Source organism: Rhinolophus sinicus, linkage group LG04 (genome assembly GCF_036562045.2).
Source record: "Rhinolophus sinicus isolate RSC01 linkage group LG04, ASM3656204v1, whole genome shotgun sequence".
Classification (NCBI taxonomy): Eukaryota; Metazoa; Chordata; class Mammalia; order Chiroptera; family Rhinolophidae; genus Rhinolophus; species Rhinolophus sinicus.
In genome coordinates this window covers 160,859,369-160,878,833 of record NC_133754.1, presented here as the reverse complement: position 1 = coordinate 160,878,833, position 19,465 = coordinate 160,859,369, and the positions used below count along the sequence as shown (strand labels likewise).

Below are 19,465 nucleotides of genomic sequence, written 5' to 3'. Positions count from 1 at the left end.
GACATGCATTCTGCCTGACTTAGGGACCAAAGGCCTCAGAAGGTCCTGTGAAGGATGGATCTTGGAGGTCATGGGCCATTCATCAAGGACGTGTCTACTAGAGCAACGTGAGGTCCTTTCACCCCAGGCCTGAGATCCTACTGTAAGTAAACAAAGCCCATGTGCAATTCTCCAGCCCAAAATGTTTCAGAAGAATGAAGGTGTTTATTGGAGGCAGTGGGAAATAGTGGGGAAAACCTGGATGCAGAGTCTCACAGGGTGGGTCAAATCCCTGTTGTGCCACTTACAAGCTGTGTGACAGTGGGCAAGTTACTTAACCTCTTTGACCTTGGTTTCCCAGTCTATAAAATGGGGCTTCTGATATTCGTCTCTTAGGGTGGTGAGGGTGAAAAGAGATGATCTGTGTGAAGGATCAGTACAGTGTCTGATCCACAGTAGATGTCCTACAACTGAATTTCCTTAGTTCTTTGGGGAGAAATATATGATGGGGAAGTTTAGGGTTCATTCTAGGGAGAACTGGTGGCTTCAAACCTATTCAGCAGCTCAAATGGGTTACAGATTCATAGAGAAGTAAGGCAAGAAGGGCACTACCGTGTCGTCTAGTACTAACTCAATACCCTCACTTACAGGTGGGAAAACGAAAGCCTAGACAGAGAAGAGGACTTGCTCAAGGCCTCACAGCAAATGAGCAGTGGCTCCACAACCAGAAACCAAAATGCCCAAAGAGACTTTCTGGGGTTCTTTTGAGGGGTTCCCTGGCAGTGGCAATCTTTGGCTGGCAAGACCCGTGGTATAACTGTGAATGCTCACCACCATCTGGTTCGCCTCTCCTTCCTAGACACACAGATAAACCAGATTTTTGAGTCTCCCACTCACCAAGGCATTTGAGTTCTGGCTTAGAATGTGCTAGAAATGATGTTCATCATTTTCTATAGCCTCTTCCCCCTCCCCAACTTTGGCCTGCCAGCTGAAGATGAAAGTGGGGCCCTGAATCCACAAGATGGCAGAGTCACAGGTTGCAAGCATCCTGGGTCCCCGAGTCACTGCTTGGAGGGGAGATGCTCACCTAGGAACAACCACAGTGGACTTTACAAGAGGGAGCCCTAAGCTGCTATTGTCTTAAGCTACTGGGATTTTTATTTAATTGCAGTTCACCTACCCTAGCACACACATACATTGTGACACATCCTTTTTATTTTCATAACTGGAACAACTCAATATAATTGAGCTAAAGTATGATAAATGCTTCAAACCCCATTCTAGACCCAGCTGAGAGATGCTCTGACTTACCATTGGTCCCGGGGCTCCGTTCACTCCAGGTTCACCCTAAAACAGGGAGATACAGACTTCTCAGTCAGAGGAACAGAGTTTGTTGCAGAAACAAAGGTGGGTGCCTTCAGGGTCTGGGGACATAATTACCTTTACTCCCCTCAGCCTTTCCAGAGGAACATCGCCTGTCAGGATGGCGCCTGGCTCTCCCTTTTCGCCCTGCAATTCAGAGAACCTTTTGATGAAGTTGGCCTCCTCCTTGCCACCTCCAGAGGCTCACCAAGACCTATCAGTCCCACCACCATGATTTTTCCTGTCTTCATCCTGCACCCTCAGACCCCACTGCTCTGTCATGACCTCTCCCTAGAGTCCTGCAACCACCTTCTAAGTGACTGAGTGGTTTCTTGGCTATTCTTTCCATGCGCCATCAGAGATACTGTTGGAAAGCACAGGTCAGCATCCTGCAAGCTCTCCAGGGCTCCTCACTCCCCAGAACCAGCCCACCTCTTGCTGCACAGCACCCCTCTGGGAAGCGCTGGCTCCTATGGTAATATATTTGGTGGTTTGCTTTCCTAACAACTTGACTTGAGATCTGTTCCCAACGAGAATCCTTTTTCTTGTTAAAACATCTGAAATTGGGAAAGAGATGAAGGTATGAACACTAGAGGCCTCTCTCAACACAGGGTCCTGTGTCTCCATGTGGAACTTTGCCTGCAAACTTCAGGCTCCTGTGCAAACTTGCCCAGCAATTTCCCAGTTGTTGGGAAATAGGGTAGATGGGTAGACTGGTGTCAGGGACACAGGATCTGCGCCCAATCCTGTCCTCAGCGAGCCATCCACTATCCCAGGAAGCTTCCAAGAAGATATGCGTGCAGAGAAAAGGCCAGGTAGAAGAACTTTCTAGATCACCCAGGCTTTGGCCCCCAACTCCCTGAGGAGCTGGGCTGGATCACACTGAAGTTTCCCTTCTACAGGCTGGATGCAGCCAGGGCAATGATGTCAACATGAGTGAGCAGCCTCTTCTCTCTGACCCCCTCAGCCCACACCTGATATTAGGATCTTACCACTCCGCTGATGAGGAAAAGCAGTCCTGAGCACGTCAGCAGCAAGAAGCAAGCACAAAAGCATTAGAGGCAGAGTGAGAGAAAGTGCGTTTGCTGCAAGGGCTGGAGCAGAGCTGCCTGGGCGCCCATCCTAGTTTTCAAGGTGGCCAAGGATTAAGGGTGGGGATGGCACATAGGTCCCTCTAGATCCATCTGACCTTGCCACATAGGACACAGCATTTGATGCAAGAGCCACTCTTGTGTGACCAGGCCCCCTCCCAAGCCAGAGCTGCCCTGGGCCCACCCCATCTCCATGGGCTCCTGGCATCCCAAGACATCATCCCTTGTGGTACCAAACTTAGAGCCCTTTGCCCAGCACACTGAACCCTCCACCGCTTGGAACTGTGGTTCAACAGACACTGGAGCCTCTCTTGTCCTTGGGGCTAGTGTGGAATGGTGGGGGGGATGGATGGAGGGAAGTGAGAAGCTTAACACTCCCTAAGGCTCCCTCCTCTTAGAGACACTCTACTCTCCTTGACTCCCCAAGGCAGGCTCAGGGGTTGCTCCCACTGGCTTTGCACCCTCCATAACAGCAATGACAATGCTCTCTGTTGGCTCTTTGTGTGTCTGTTCCTCTTATCTTGCATCTATGTACCTAGTGCCTAGTACAGGAATCCACCTGGCATACCTGAGGGAATGGATATGAGACGATGAGTCCATAAATGGATGGATGACCGAATGCACCCAATCCGGACTCTCTGTAATCTGTTTATGGATTCTCCCCCTTATGTATAAACACCACCTGGGAAGATAATTCTAAGGGGGCACATGTGGAGGGTACAAAGGTTAATTCAGTGCCCTGGGAGTTCCCAGTACATGCTCTGCATACTACATATTTATTCCAAAGATTCTGGACCCAAACTGCCATTAATTATACATTCTTTGACCCAACAAATCTTGTGAGTGCCATTTGGGTACCACACCCTGTGCTAAGAACTGGAGCTATGAAAAAGGAACTGGTTGAGGTCTGTTCTTAGGGAGGACGTGCTCCCGTGAGGGGGCCCAGTGGGAAGTTAGACAAAGCACAGCACGTGTGATTACAGCGTTCAGGGGAGTGCTGGTTGAGTTCTTTTTCAAAACTCTGATGAAACTCAATTTCTCCACCCACAACCCACCTTCACCCTGGAAGAACCTTGAGATTATAAAAGATAACCACTGAAGAGTAACTGCTAATAGATGCGGAATTTCTTTTGGGAAGATGAAAACGTTCTGGAATTAGGCAGTGGTGGTGGTTGTATGACCTTGTGAACATACTAAAAATCAATGACTTTTACAATTTAAAAGGGTGGATTTTATGGTATATGAATTATATCTCAAATTAGAAAAAAGTAAACAGCTACTTTCAGCCAATTTGGGACATTAGTATATTCTGGAGCATGACCCCATCCAGATACCTGGGCCGCTCTTACCTGTTCTCCTTTTAGTCCGGGAAATCCAGGCACGCCAGTGTCTCCTTTTGGTCCTTTCGGGCCCTAGAAGGAATCATTGGAGGGTATTTTATTACTTGTTAAGACAAAAGTGCTTTAACCAAACGGACATAGTTGTTTCAAAAAGTAGGAAAACAGAGAGTGCCATTCCCCTGGTAGGTGGAAGTCACAAGTAGTCATGATATGTTCCCGATTTTAAGGGGTCTAGAAATTGTGGTCTGGGGGAAAGAAGACAGCACTGAGTGTTAGAAGGTCCCGTGTGTCTTTGAACTTTGGTTTCCTCCAATGGGCATTACAGAAACAGCCTGGCCCTGCTGTCTCTGCCTCCCCATGGGTCTTCCAGGTCCTCCTGCAGCGCGTGTCCACCCACCATTCACTTTCCATGCTGCCCGCCTCTGCTCTGGCTCCCCAGTACCTAATGGATGGGATCCAAACATCCCAGCCTGATACCCAAAGCCATCCCAGCCAGCCGCAGCACCTCGTCTTTCACTCCCCGCCACACCACCAGGGGTGAGCCTTTTCCCTCACCCTCTGTGCACTCTCCATTGCCTCTGAACTTCTGTTCATGCCATTCCCCCTGCAGGAATACCCATCCACCCCTCTGCAGAGCCAAATTCTGCACACCCAGTCAGAGGTGAGCTCTTCTCAACTCCAACAGACACTTAATATCTGTGACAATGACTCATATAACCAGATGTCTGCTCCCAAAAGGCACTATTGCTATTTTCCTTTTCACAAGTCCCTGTCTGGTCTTGTGGGCTAAAGCGTGAGTTACCCATTAGAGCACTTTCTACACAGAAATGCATGTTCGCCTTCCACGGTGGAAACCCCATGGTGTGGTGCACACAGACTATTATTAATTATTGGTCTTCTAGTCTGTGATTCCCCTCCCCCAGCCACGGTCACCACCATCTTCTTTCTTTACGAATATTATCTACTTGGACTGTATCTACTTGAAATGCTTGACCGATCCACTGACATTCATAGGAAGCCAATCAGTGGCTGGCTCTGGGATAGAGAGAGAGATGAGTAAGAGCCAACCTTCCACAAGCTGGTCACAGTGCAGTCGAGGAAAAAAGACAAGGGCACGAATAGCTGTTATTCAAGGCAGAGAAAAACCATAGCAGAGGTGAAAATAAAGCCCCATGGACAGAGGGAAGGATCCCTAAAGGTGGGGGAGTAATGAGGAAAGGTTACACGAACAAGACGGTGCTAGAGTTTGGTCGTGCAGTCGAAGGAGACTGGCATCCCAGGTGGAAGGAACAGAATGAGCAACGCCATAGTGCGCAGAGGCAAGATGGCCACTGTGGTACTTACTGGAAACCCTGGCAGCCCAGGCGTGCCCTCTGGGCCCTGTGACATAACAGAGACAAAACAGGTGGTTAAGGAGTAGCATTTCCACAGGCAGCAGGAATGTTGTAACTTCAGGGCCCACTCCCTCCCAGCACCTTCCAAAGGCTTAAGCATGTTCCCACAGGTCCATTTTGCAGAAGAGGGTGCTGAGACCCAGGAGGGGAAAGAACCCTGCAGAGTCACACCACTGGTGAGTAACAGAGCCAGAAACTGTGCACAGGCAGCCAGAGTCCCCGCTCCGCAGAACCACAACTCTCTGCACTGTAAGTGGAAGCTTTCTCCTCTGTGAAATCATTCAGCCACTGAAACCGCTGGGGCCAACGAATACAGCACTTGACCTTGACAAATGCTCTCAGAAAACAAGTTCCTAAATTCTGAGGAATGAGGCCAAAGGGTGTGCTGAGGTATTTGGGGATGGGAGAGGGGGCACACTGGTGAGACTCTGTTCTTTTCCCTCAGAAGGAGCATGAGTTTTAAAGGACCAGCCATTTTAAAGGCCCCAGGACATAGAGAGTTTGTGGTTCCCCCGACATGGGCCAGGACTCTTCTTCCTGCCAGCCCAGACACCCACATACCTCTGAAAGGCACATGAGTTTTGGCAGAATATACACACAGAGAGAGATAACCGGATGGCAACACGTTTCTTAATATACTGTATACATAGAGGGGGGGAAAAGCATACGGGTGCTGGTTGGACTTGCGTTCTCCCACGGAGGGAACTACCTCTGACTAGGACAATCTTGGTCCTCCATTAGGGATGAAGGTGACTAGCGGGCCTGGATTTGCTGAAGAGGAGGGCAGGCATTGGGGAGGAAGGAGGATTCTAGGGGTGGAGTCACTTGCAGACAGACAAGGCCCAGGGACTGTTAGAACAATGATGCCCAATCTTGGATTTTAGGCTATGTGTTTTGCTTTAGTATCAACCCACCAAACAAACATCTTAAACCCCTAATAGTTGGGGGAAAACCAAGACCCTCTGTGAACTGACTTTTGCTTGTTTGCCAGTGTACGTTAGGGTTTAATTATTGGGGTGTTTTGGATGATTTTATTAGAAATCAAGGAAAGGGAGCCCCACTGGATGTGGTACAAAGAGACAGCAAAATGACCCCCTAACCGAGGTCACTTAGCAGAAGGAGAAACCGGTTCTAGAGGAATCTCCCAGATATTTGCGGAAGCCTTGGGAAGGGCACTGAATTTTCCCCAGAAGTGGCTGGTGAGGGTCCAGGCCAACCTCAGTGGGGACTGCAGGAGTGGGTAGCTCCAGCAGACATCAGGACTGAACAGCTGTGAAAGTATAAACCTCAATCTCCAGGTCAGCTTACAGAGAGAGTCAGTTTGCAAAGCAGTTTCACAATCATCGCCTCTTATAAGCTGCCCCAAAGGCTGGTGAGGAGTTATCAGAAAAGAGGACCAGAGGTTCAGAGTGGTGTGTAGCAGACACGGGGCTGGATCACCAAGGCTACTAAGGCCAGAGGTCTTCCTTTCTCCCCAACTGTCACCAGCAGATGCTGGAAGATGCAACGGGGATTTATTGCACAAGCTAAGAAAGCTTCCTTCCTCTTAGGTCCTGTTGTGCCAAGAACTGACTCTGTGGGCTTGCAGAAATGATATCGCTTCTTCACATGTTCCTGATGTCTAACATGGGGCTAGAAAGACTAAAGCAAGTCATTTCCCCTCCTCATGTGCCAGTTTCCCCATTAGTACAAGGACAGGTCTCTCTAGGCTCTTCCCGTTCTGTGAAATGAGATCATGTCAATAAAAGCAAGCCAAGGGGTTGCCGGCTAGCTCAGTTGGTTAGAATGCAGAGCTCTTAACAACAAGCTTGCCGGTCTGATCCCCACATGGGCTACTTAGTTGTGCCCTCCACAACTAGATTGAAACAACTACTTGAGTTGGAACTAATGGGTCCTGGAAAAACACACTTAAATAAAAGCTTTTTTTTTTTTTTTTTTAAAGTGAAAAATAAAAGCAAGCCAAAAGTGTTGCACAGATGTCAATCTGTGTGTTACTTATGCTTCTCTGATTTCCATTATACATATTTCTGATGCATGGGACTGGAAGCTTCCAATTATTGGACAAAACTCCCTGCATGGTCAAATTAATGTGATAGCAACATCTCAGAAATGCAAAGTTCTCTTTCCACTCTACTTTGATGTATTCTAGCTCCATGCTTCAGCAGCTAAAAGAATTCCAAACCAACCCAACAGGGGCGTCTGGGGAGGGATCTCACTCTAGGGGAGCTGTGGATACACACCGGAGGCCCGATGAGCTCAGGAATATCCGAGAGATTCATGATTCCATGAGTGATGTTGATCAAAGACTGAAAAGAGAAAAATCAGACAATGAGACAGAGGGTGGCACATGTTCCACCATGTTCCCAGCAGTGAACTGAAGTCACCCAGCATGACAGTACCTGGACAGATACTGATTACACCCTAACCCACTGCCAACACACCCACCCCTCCCACTGCTTAGAAAGCAGCTCAGAGCTGCCTTATTGCTTTGCTCTTTCAACCAGTCTTAAGATTACATAATACATGATTTAAAATTTTAAATGTATAGACACACACACACACCTTTTTTTTTTTTTTTTTACTCTAGTTACCTTTTTTCTAGTTATTTGGGACTTTTTACCTTTCTGTTGTCTATCATATGACATTATTCCTCTCAGAAGGACAACTATTTTTCACACATGTGATGTCTTAATATTAAGTGGACCATGATCAGGTCCCAGCCCACATCCCACTCTTCTCTACACACTTCCATCACTCTCTACCCGTACGCATGCCCATCAGCTCAGAACAGATTTTCTACTCTGTGCTTTGGCTCAAAGTGTCCCTGCCACCTGGATTCTGGAAGTCCTGTTCTCCACGGTTACCTGATAAAATCCATCTCAGCTTTCAAATCCCTGCTCAAAGACTCTTCCTCCAGAAAGTCTTCCTTGATTTCTCATATCCCACACTGCCTTTTCTCCCTTGCGTCCCCATTTATGTTCCTTTGCCTCTGTTATAGCTCTGTTACAGCCATTCTCCTGACTGCAAATGCTGCCAACCAGAAGAGAGTGTTCTGGAAGCACCATGTGAGAGAATAGTGGTACTGGGGTAGAAACAGACAGGTGCAGCATGCTGGCAGGTGGCAACTCCAACGCCAGATGCTGGTTGTGTGCCCCCTGCTTACCCAGCAGCCCCGAAAGCCCTGAAGTTGTGGAGCATCTTCTCTCCCCTTTAGCAAAGGCAGGAAATACATAGCGACGTTCTGACCTGGATGATACTCACACTAGACAAGACCTCGATGCGGCCTGGGGGCCCCCTGGGCCCAGGGGGTCCCACAACGCTGGTTCCATCTATCCCTCTTTCACCCTGGATACAGCAGTGAGAGCAGAAAAACAATTCATTGTACAGGGACAATGCTCCCAGAACCAGGCTGGACAGTCCAGCTAACCCACCTCAGTTCTGTGACCTCACCTTGGGTCCCAGGTCTCCTTTTTCTCCTTTGGGACCCTGGCAAAACAAAGAAACAAATAAATAGCCTTCGGTTTTCTTGTGTTCACTTTGCTCTCGCATGGATTTTGTCCCGACGATAGGAGCAAAATATGAGGAGCAAATTTCCCTTGCAAAGTCAGAAGGAACACCCCACAGAGAACAAGAAGACCAGAGACCCTCTGCCAGAACAGGGTGAATGTCCTCTGGACCCTGAATCTCAGAGCACTCTGCCTCAGTGGTGGGGGGTAGGATGGGGAAGGTGTTTAGTCAGTCATGGAGCGGGCTGTGCTGCTCCTGTCTGCCAGGCTCTGCTCCTCCCGGGCTGACTACTCAGCTCAGGTCCCACTTGACGAAGCTAATGAGATCCTGGAGGTTGGTCCTCTTGTGAGCAAGTATCATAGCAGAAGATGGATAACACCTCCCACCTTCCTGGCTAGGTGCAGCAGGGAGGGGCACCTGCCAGGAGCATGGGGTTCTGAAAAGAGTCCGAGTTTCAGTATTGAATGGGGCAGCAAGAAGGCAATGAAGCAGAGATGGCCGGTGCTAGGGACTGGCAGGAGACAGAGAGAGAAAAGTAATTTTCTAGTTTTTCCACATGTTTGGTGCAAAATTTCTGTGCTGCTCCTCAGAGAAACACACTATAAAGAGCACCTAGTCTCCCCATTGCACAGCTTGGAGCTGGGGGCACAGAGGAGGTGAATTATTAAAAGGAGCACAGTCAGCATGGCACCCCATAAGACAAAGGTTTCAAAAGTCAACCTACAATCGAAGTCATTGGTCCAGAGACTCTGGGTTCATGCAGTAGCCTGATGCTTCCAGAGCCTTCAGTATCCTGGGTAAGGAAGAAGAATGAACATTTCAGATCCAATTCCTGAGCACCTACCTGCACCAGGTGTGGTTTGGGGGGCTGGGGCTTGGTGGGAATTGGCACAGCCCCTGCCCTCGGACCAGGGGTCAGTTAGCTGGTCTTTCCAGAGTCCTTAAGGCACATTATTCTCGAACCATAGAAAGAGCGAAAAGTACCTCAAATCCAAGTTCCGTTGCGCATCCAGGGCCTGGGGGTCCAGGGGGCCCGGGAGGCCCTGGGGGTCCCATGATCCCAGGAATACCAATTTGTCCATTTTTCCCTGGGGGTCCTGGTGAGCCTCTGTTGCCGGGGTCACCCTGTAGGGAAGAGAACAGGCTGACTACTCAGACCTGGGTTCACTCACGGAAGGAATGACACACAGCCCTGAGTCAGAAAATCATTCTTTGAGCTTATTTAGATTAATGAATTTTCTGATCGGTACTGCTTAATGGTCCAGAAACAGCTGCCTGGCTAATTGACATTGCACTTGGAGATAAGCTAAAGCACTCACTTGAGTGCATTTGTGTGGCGGGGTGAGGAAGGAGAACAACATCACAGGTTATTCACTCCCCTCTACCTCCAGCTGTTCTGCCTTCCCTGAGCAGTTCCTTTGAGATGTGTTTCTCTCTGCTCCATGACATTCAATACCGCGGCTCAGCAGTCCAATTATAGTAAATGCAAAGGAAAGGGGAGGAAGGAAGAAAAAGGGTGTTTTTTTAAATTTATTTTTTTACCTTTTCACCAACTGAGCCATTAGGCCCTCTTGCTCCCTGAAAAACAAACAAACAAATAAAAAAGAGTCAATGAATATATAGCTCATTAAATATGTTCAGAAGAAATGTAGAATTATGGACTCTTAAGTAATAGGATATTCAAATGGGACCCTTCCAACCTTGGTTTTGGCTGATGTCTCAAAGCTGAGTGCATTACAATAGTTGTCAGTTTGCTACAGCAAGTCCTGCTGAAAGCTGTGAAACTCATTTTTCAACTGTTAGCTCATCACCTACCTCAAGGGTAAAAAGAAGAAGTTGAAGATTAACCGTGAAGAGATCATAGAGGAAGATTCCCTTGGAGAATTGTCAGTGGACTGGGCGCTCCCTTTTCCCACCCCTCCCATGAGGGAGGTAAAGGGGTACTTTTCCTACTTGAAGCCAAGGAAGGGGCTTTAAGAACGTGATATATATTTACTGTACTTTTAGAGATATGTGGAAAGCTGAGTGACTACCTTCCTGAAAAAAATCTAAAGACCCAAACTGGCTGGAGTGGCCCCAGCATGGGGGTGTGTGTGTGTTGCACTGAAGCAAGTTGCAAGTCCCTAGTCTCCTGGGGGAGCTCTGAGCAGAGGGGAGGATCAAGAGGGGCTGGTGGTCAAGAGTGGTAAGTGGGGGAACCCCGGCTGGAGAATTGCTGAGGCAACCTCAACAGCACTCACGAGAGAAGGAGCCCCCAATTGCACCATAGGCCCTGACACCTGACGACGCTGTACCCGCCATCTAAATCTGTGCCCTTCCCCCAGTCCCGTTTCCCTGGGCTAGAGTTCCTCTCCTGTACCAATTCCATAGAAATGACAGAGTGGATAGTTCCCAAAGAGTCACGCTCAAAAATAAGATGGAGCATCATGTGGAACCTGAAATAGTGAAGCATGCCAAAGGGAAAACAGCTGGGAAGCCGAAGCCAGAGGCTTCAGTCATGGAGAGAAAGCATGGGAGAGAAGCATGGGGCGAAGCGGTGGTGGAGGCCAGCAGCAGCATGTGGTTCTGACAGGAAGGCAGGTAGATATTCTGGAGCGGGCAGCCATAGAGCCCGCCCTCTCTCCTCACCTCCCACTCTCCCCGCTAGTACAAGAACAATAAGAGTTGTTTCCTGGAACAAAAGAGTAGGCCAGAGCCCCAGGGGCTAGGGAACACTGGGAAATCCAGGTATAACCCAAACTCCTAAGATCAGCTATTGAGGGGCTTGCCTGATGGCACATCGACTCGTCCCATCCCTTTCCTGAAAGCTGGATGTCCCAGAAGTAGCTATTGCCCACTTCCCAACAATCTGTACAAACACATACAGAAAACAGACCAAAGAGGGATTCCAATTTCGAAAGCAAACACACAAGCAAGAAACAATGCTCATCTGAGGGAAAGCAACATTATGAAAGAGAGAAAACAATGTCAAGAATGGAATGTATGTCTGAGGAAACAGAGTTAGGAACACAACCCAATCAGGACTTTAAGTACATAATATATATTCTCAGGGAGAAAAGGGAGGGTTTTACAGCCACGAATCCAAGACAAACTAGTATGAAATAAGAACAGTGGTTATGGAAAAGAATCAATTAGAGATCTTAGAAATAAAAATATACAACTGTTGAAAGAAAGAACTCTATAGAAGGGCTGAATAACAGAAGAGGCACATCTGAAGAGAGAATTACAGAAAAAAGAAAAAAAAAAATCAGGCCACAGACGCCCTGTGTGTGAAGAGACAGTATTTGGGCCCATTCCACTGGCTTGCAGATTTAGTGGCTACCATTTTGGAATATGAGCAGATGAGCTTGGGGACGAAAGAGCTCATCTTATTGGAATTTACATGAAAAGGGAGAGTGAAAAGTGGGAGCCCCAATTAAAAGGATCAGCAAAGACCCCATACTCCTGAAATGGTGACGATAGAGCTTTACTTCGCTCTTCAGTGCAAGAATAGAGTAGTGAGGCTATGCACTATCTTGGAATGACAACCAGCACAGCTGCAAGTCTGGTTGTGAGAGACCAGTTCTATCTCAGAAACACTGTGAAAGAACCAGGAGCAGGCAGGAGTGCTGCATGTTGCAAAATCATGGTTTAGAACCCATTAGAAATTTCCACTCATTATGGTAACTGGATTGGCTAAGGCCATTATCAGACGTCATCATATAGGAATATCAGAAAAAACTAACCAATACACAGATATTATTCCTGGTGTGGTTTCCAAAACTGCACAACGTATTGCCTGTGGGTGCCTGTTGGTTTTGCTCATGGTGTTTGTTGTACTGATAACTCAACGTATAACAATTACAACTGACTATATAGTTTATTTGGTTTTATTGGGGCCATATACGTCTGGTGATGAAAGAAGATATAAAATAGGATATCAGGCCGACATTAGAATGTTTAATTGAAACAAATTGTTACCCATTACTAGATCCTACTTAGGAACAGCTCCAGGCTCAGGTTCCGGAGGCGTACCCTGTTCTTTACTACAGGAGATTTGGAGATTGCTCACAGCCAAGTTTGGATTACGTGGAGAAAGGGAAGGTGATGATGACTTATTTGCATTGCTTTTACATATCATGGAAAAGACAGAAGCTGCTTTTACGAGGCCTGACAATTAAGTTCGTGAACTTGTTGCAACGATGTTACTAACCTTTTTTTATATCAGAGGGATTATTCATTATGAATTTGTACCAACTGGACAAACAGTTAACCAAGTTTGCTATTTGGAAGTGCTAAAAAGAATGCATGAAAAAATTAGACAATATGAACTTTTCGCCAACAATTCATGTCTCTTGCATCACGACAAAGCATCAGCTCACACGGCACTGTCTGTGAGGGAGTTTTCAGCCAGTAAACAAATAACTGTATTGGAACACCCTCCCTACTCATCCTCCCTACTGGCCCCCAATGGCTTCTTTCTTTACCTGAAGGTAAAGGAAATATTGAAAGGAAGAAACTTTGATGACATTCAGGACATCAAGAGTAATATGACGATAGCTCTGATGGCCATTCCATAAAAAGTTCCAAAATTGCTTTGAAGGGTGGACTAGGCACTAGCGTGGGTGTATAGCTTCCCAAGGGGAGTACTTTGAAGGTGAACGTAGTGATATTCAGCAATGAGGTACTTAGCACTTTTTCTAGGATGAGTTTGTACAATGCAAACAATGACATTTCGGTAGCTCAGTGGGATTACTCATAACCGGTTATCAGGAGCTGAACATTCCTCAGCAATTCTGGGCACTGAGGAAAATTTCCAAGCACAAACCCTTTTCTACTTGGAGGTCTCGGCACCTTTTGAGACTGAAGAAGACAATGAATGATTCCGATTGTGAAAGAAGGAAAAGAATGACAACTGTTAATCCTAGATTTGGGCTGAAGAACTGGATGGCAGAATCTGCAGTGAAAAAGCAGAAAGGAATTTTCCAGAAGTCCATCTTCAGCCAGTTTTTCACCTATTCCTTCAGGGGCTAAGAATCTCAGAGTTAGCTGCTCATCTTAACTTGGGGAAAATAAATTAAGGAACATTTCTACCACGGAACTCAACATAGAATAATCTATTTGATAAATTCTTAATGATCATCCACATTTTGGTGACAATCCCACATTTGAAAACTATGATTATATATAACAATTTTTTTTCCAGACAAATAAAGTGGAGCTTACTGTTTGGGGAACCCCCCACCTTTAGACAACTGCCTAGACTGGTCTATGTGCCCTGCAAGTGAGAAGAGAGGCTGGTTTCTTCATAGCATGAAGAAAGACCTCCCTACAAGTGTTCATGGAACCATGCAAAGCACTGCCTAGGCAGGAAATGAGTCCCTTGTCACTGGAGATGTGCAAGCTGAAGAAAGATCCTGTGGAAGGGACTCAAGGATCAAATGTATCATTGGGTCTTATGTGTGTTATGTCCCTGAGATGCTCCTTTTCTTGAGCACGTTTTTATTATTTTACATCCAGACCATGCTCCTTGATTTATTTTTATTTTATTTTATTTTATTTTATTATTTATTTTATTTATTTATTATTTTTTTGGTAAACTTCATGTGGAAGGTTCCCCTTGAGCTCTCCAGACACAAATTTCGAAGTCTTTCCAGACTCTGCTTCTGCTTTTACTTGACCAGAAAGCATCATTTACACACAGTGCAACTAATTAAGAATCATAGCAAACTTCAGGGGGAAAAATGTGATTTATCTTCCACAACTATTCTGGGCGAGCCTGCCGCTCTGTGACCGGCTGCTTCTCTGAGCAGTTGCAGACTGTGCCTGTGTGGGTGTTTGTGTGCGGATATGGGTGTGGGTATTTGTAAGTGCCAGACAAGTGTGGGAGGGGTGTGTGGGGTGGGTGGGGGGAAGCTAGTGAGAACAGAGAAGATGAGTGTAGGTCTGTGATGTTTCCTGCAAAATTTAATTTCTTCTGAAATAGCTGGTACATGTAAAATGAGTTCTATAAAGCTTGACAATTATTTCTTCTTTTTTTTCTGAGAAATGAACTTTCCAAGATAATCCAGTTACTGTTTCAATTAAAATAAAAACACTCGAAAGATGACAGAAACTGGAAATTCATTTCTGTGAGGCTGGTGGCACCTAGGAAGCTTGCGTGACCTCATCCAGGTGGTATCCAGTGAAGGCCCCACTCCCCGTCCCAGCTGGGGGGGACCCTGCCTCCTCTGAAGCCCAGTGAAACTCAAGACTGCATCACTAGCTGGCTGACTTTATCTTTATTGCCCCCACTCTGTGGGACATGGCTTATCTCACCAACCAGGCTGAGAACACAGGAGGGGCAGGGACTCCACTCCACAGTGCCACTAGGGGCTTACAGACAGGTGACAAGATGCTTACAGAGAATAAAGAGACTGAAGGCATGCAAGACTCCAGGAATGGACCATTAAGATGGTGCCGGAAAGAAGTTGCATTCATTCATCAGTTAACAGAGGCCTGTGCTAGGTTCTAAGGATACACAGACAGTACTGGTGCTCTGTGTTGTCGGGGTGGGGGTGGGGCCAGACAGGGAAGCTAACAGCTTTCATGTCACTGGCTAGGTGGGGTCCTAGCAGAATAAATACTGTGCTAATGGAGAGTGGAGGAACGAGGTGTGCTTTCTGCCCATAAGGAGTCTGGGAGAGCTTCCCAGGGGATATATCTGACTGGGGCCTTGGAGAATGAGAAAAGGTAAAGGACATCTGAGACAGAGAGCAAACCAGGTGCCGAGGCCAGGAGGCCGTGGAGAAAGAGCACGTCCAGTGCATTTCAGTAGGGCTGGCTGGCCCAGAGGCCATGTGAGGGCTCCGTGGGAGATGGAGCTAGAAAGGCAGGTAGGGATGGGGTATGGGAATAGGGTTTTGTCCTGCAGGCAGTGACTGATGAGGGCCTGATATAGGAAGATGGGTTGGGCAGGTGCGTGGAGGCTGGATTGTGGATGGGAGAATGGAGCACAGGTGAGGAGCCTGATGCCACAGTGAGAACAAGGAGAGATGAATGTCAGACCAGGGTAGACAGAGAGGTGAGAGATGTGGATGTCAGGTTGGCAAGACTTGGCAACAGATCATGGAAAGAAAGGGAGAGGAAGGAGGAGTTAGAGAAGACTATTTTTGGCTCCGGGTGACTGGGTAAATGGAGGCACCATTCATCAAAGCTGAGATGTTGCAGGAACGGACAAGAAAGAAGCTGAGTTCAGGTTTGGGCACAAAGACTCCTGGGATGGGGACATCCAGCAGAGAGGACCAGGAGGCGGCTAGAGAGGGTCATTCACAGAAGAGGCAAGGTCAAGTTTAGAGGTCAGAAAGAGGCAGTGTGGACCTGGGGCTCCCATGTGTTGGAACCCTCCCACCTTCCTCGTACCTTTTCCCCTTTCATCCCGGGAAGGCCGGAGGCTCCATCAAATCCAGGCTGTCCCTCTGGGCCCTGGGGAACATCAGTGACAATCAGCCCACAACATCCTTGATAAGAAACAAATACAAACCCTTCTCGGAAAAGGAGGCCAGGGCTGGGAAGACCCAGCAGGTGAGGCTGGTGGGTCCAGTGTCCTCTACCAGGTCCATGGTGGAATGCCAGTCCTGGGCCCCAGGAGAGGCCGAGCACTTATGGATGAGTGCCCTTTGCTCTCTGGATCAAGTTTTCTCTTCTGTGGGGGAGTCAAGGCCAGGGTTGTATATAGATGGTCTCAGAGGGGCCCCATCCCAGGCCTAGCACTGATGTCCTGCGATTCCAAGATTCCACATGAGTCTGACTTTCCTATACTGACTAAGACAGAGCAGCCAAACAATGTGTAGGATGATGTTTTTCTTGGCTGCTGCTTCTCATGAGTCTTAGCAATGACTTGGCCGAGGAGGACTTCTGTTTACAAACATTAGCTATCTGCTGCTCCCTGCTGTGAGCTTAGACAGTGCGGGGTCTGCAGTCTGTATGCTCCTCCCTGGCTAAAGGAAGCCCGTGGCCACAGATGGGGAGATGTGGCTCACCGGGAGTCCAGGTTCACCAGTAGCTCCATCCTCTCCAGGAGATCCAGGGGGTCCATTGAAAACATCAGTTCCTGGTTTTCCTGGAATCCCAGGTAATCCAGGTGGGCCTGGAGGCCCTGGGGGACCCTAAAAAATAGACAATCTATTAGAAACAGTAGGGGAGAATATAAATATATACCGAACATGTATGTTCCATCCATTTTCTCCATTGCCTACAACAACCCTATAAATAGAGGCTGGTATTCCCACTTAGCAGATGGGGAAACTTAGGCTCAGTGAGATGATGTGACTTGCTGAAGGGTCACACACACACACACACACACACACACACACACACACATACACACACACAGAGCTAATTAGTAGCAGAGATGGGATTTCTGAGACCATTAGATCGTGTTTTCTCCCTAGATGTAATGTATACCATAAAAATCCAATTTGTCAGAATTCTCAGAGGTTCTCTAGTTAATTCAGTTTTCTGATTGAGAGGTTGGTCAAAAACGGCCTGTTGTGTTAACCTGTGTTGTTAAAATGCTTCCTGCAATGTGCTAGTCTCTTTAGCCTCTGGAGGGTCTGACCGATCCCATCAGCCTGGAAGACCTTTGTAGTGACTCTTCAACGCTTCCATCCCTGTCATGAATGGGCGGGCACAGAGACAGCTGGGTGGAACCTTCTATGAGGGGATTCAGCACAGGGGCTCAGAGGAAGGGCTGGAGGTGAGGTTGGGGGCCTGGAACAGAGATGCCAGCTGCAGTTAAGAGAAGGGAGGCGCTCCCTGGGGGACAATGGAGAGACAGATAGGGATGGGGCATGGGGAGGGGTGGGCAGCCTTGGGCAGGAGGCTGGAGAAGCAAAAGGCACCAGAAGAAGAGATGTGGAGAGGTAGGGAGGGGTCGCCTTAGGGTAGAGAGCTTTTCAGGAAGGGTCTGGAAGCCAAATTGTGAAATGCTACCTAGAAAAGAGATCTGCAGGTTTCTATAATGGGTGAGGGGTGGGGGGCAGCAGCCAATGTGTACAAGTGAAGATCATGGACACACCTGATGGAGAAGGCTGCCAGGGAAAGGTGGCCAGTGGAGAAGTGGAGGTCCAGAATATAAACTTAGGCTAATACGCATTGAAAACAAAACAAAACTGATTGACGTGGAAAATACATACAAAGACATACAAATAGAGAGGGGAAATATAATGAACTCCCAGGAGCCCACTGTCAGTCTCAACAATTATCGATGGTGACCTATCTGGTTTCATCTGGTGTCGGCCCACACATCCCTCCCTCTCAGATTGTCGTGAAGGCCACCCCACACACCAGGCCATTTAATCCTTCACACTCCCTTTTCTTTTTAACTTATAATATTCTTTTTTTAAATTAGTTTCAGGTGTATAAAACAATGTAATAGACATTTTTCATTTATACCCCTCACACAGTGATAAACTACTTCCCCCACCTACTACCCCTCTGACATCGCCCACAGTTGTTACATTTCCACTGTCTCTATTCCTAATGCTGAACTCCACTTCTTGTAACCATATATATGTAGTTGACATTCATTATTGTTCAGCTTCAGCTTCAGGTGTACAGTGCAGTGATCAGGCATCTACATTATCCCTGAAGTGGTCTCCCTAATGGGACAAGTGTCCATCGGATACCCTACAGAATCTTTACAACATTATTGATTACATTCCCCAAATTGACTTTCATATCCCCATGGTAATCTTGTGGTTACCAATTATGCTTTCTAATCCCCTCAGCTTCCCCCTTTCTCCCCCCCCAAAGAAAAGAATAAATGAATGAGCTAATCAGAAACAGTCTCAGAGACGTAGAAGAAAAAGGGAGGGTTTCACACTCACTCTTAACAGCTCCTCACTGCGCGCCAGGTCACCAGAGCCAGAGCCGATGTCCGAGCCCCAGCCCAGGCCAGAGCCCTCAGCCTCCGCTCCCATCTGCAGAGAGAAGAAATCCCGGAAACTTAGATTCCACTGTTACTCTCCAAGGACAGCCATGTCACTGAAAGTTTCCCCATATTCCGTAGCTCTCTTAATTTCTGCTGCCACCTTTCCTTCTGCCGGCCTTTTCTCACACTCTCCTCTGCAGCTACCCTCTTGCTTTGCCACCTCCCAGCTGTGAAGCCAACGTGAGGTCCATCCTCAAACTTATACTCTCTCACATCTCCTCCTCAGCCTCTTTTCCTGCCTTTCAAATCCCTACGCATCCTTCAAAGCCCAGTTCCATGGTCACTGCCTCCAGGAATTGTTTCTTCCCCCACCCACACACACCATTGTCAGACAGTGCATCTCGTCTTCTTCTGTGTTCTCACCAGTCGCTGTTGAGGTCTCGATTTGGTGCCAGGACCACCTGACTTGAAGCTCAGTTGTGTGTGTCTGTCTGTCCCTCTAGACTGGGGCTCCTCCAGCACTGGCCCAACCCTGACACGCTTCTGGGTGCCCAGTGTCCAGCATGAGATGTGGCACCGAGAAGGCACTCAAAGCATACTTGTTGAATGTTATCAGTTCCTCCAAAGAACAAAAGGGAATTTCCAAAACTCCCTTCTAGTATCTGTCTAAAATCTAGCTCTTGCTGCGTCACCTGTACCCAGTTATTTGCCACATGACTAGTCGGAAGACCTTAGAAATGGAATGACCTCATTTGGACCACTGCAGGGATTTGCTGATCAACTTCTGGATCATGTCTGAAGACGAGTGGTTATAGACAGTGCAGAAAACAAAAGTGGAAAGTCCAGATGCTAAGACTGTCACCCTGACTTGACTCCTGGAGCAAAACCCTTAACCCGCTC

At 47.5% G+C, this 19,465-nt stretch overlaps 1 protein-coding gene and 1 pseudogene across 4 annotated transcripts in view; one reads left to right on the top strand and one right to left on the bottom strand.

Annotated features, from left to right (window-relative positions):
• Positions 1-19,465, bottom strand: part of COL15A1 (collagen type XV alpha 1 chain) — a 98,303-nt gene that overhangs the window by 24,270 nt on the left and 54,568 nt on the right. For all 4 annotated transcript variants that reach the window (XM_074330765.1, XM_019729215.2, XM_074330764.1 and 1 more), the window contains exons 13-25: positions 18,522-18,614; positions 16,674-16,799; positions 16,054-16,116; positions 10,216-10,251; positions 9,658-9,798; positions 9,398-9,466; positions 8,617-8,652; positions 8,428-8,511; positions 7,407-7,472; positions 5,117-5,152; positions 3,782-3,844; positions 1,420-1,488; positions 1,291-1,326 (exon numbers count right to left, since the gene is read on the bottom strand). In XM_074330765.1, coding sequence (XP_074186866.1) covers positions 1,291-1,326; positions 1,420-1,488; positions 3,782-3,844; positions 5,117-5,152; positions 7,407-7,472; positions 8,428-8,511; positions 8,617-8,652; positions 9,398-9,466; positions 9,658-9,798; positions 10,216-10,251; positions 16,054-16,116; positions 16,674-16,799; positions 18,522-18,614 — 918 coding nt within the window. The remainder of the gene's footprint in view (positions 1-1,290; positions 1,327-1,419; positions 1,489-3,781; positions 3,845-5,116; positions 5,153-7,406; positions 7,473-8,427; positions 8,512-8,616; positions 8,653-9,397; positions 9,467-9,657; positions 9,799-10,215; positions 10,252-16,053; positions 16,117-16,673; positions 16,800-18,521; positions 18,615-19,465) is intronic.
• LOC141571236 (protein adenylyltransferase SelO-like) lies at positions 11,197-13,714 on the top strand (annotated as a pseudogene).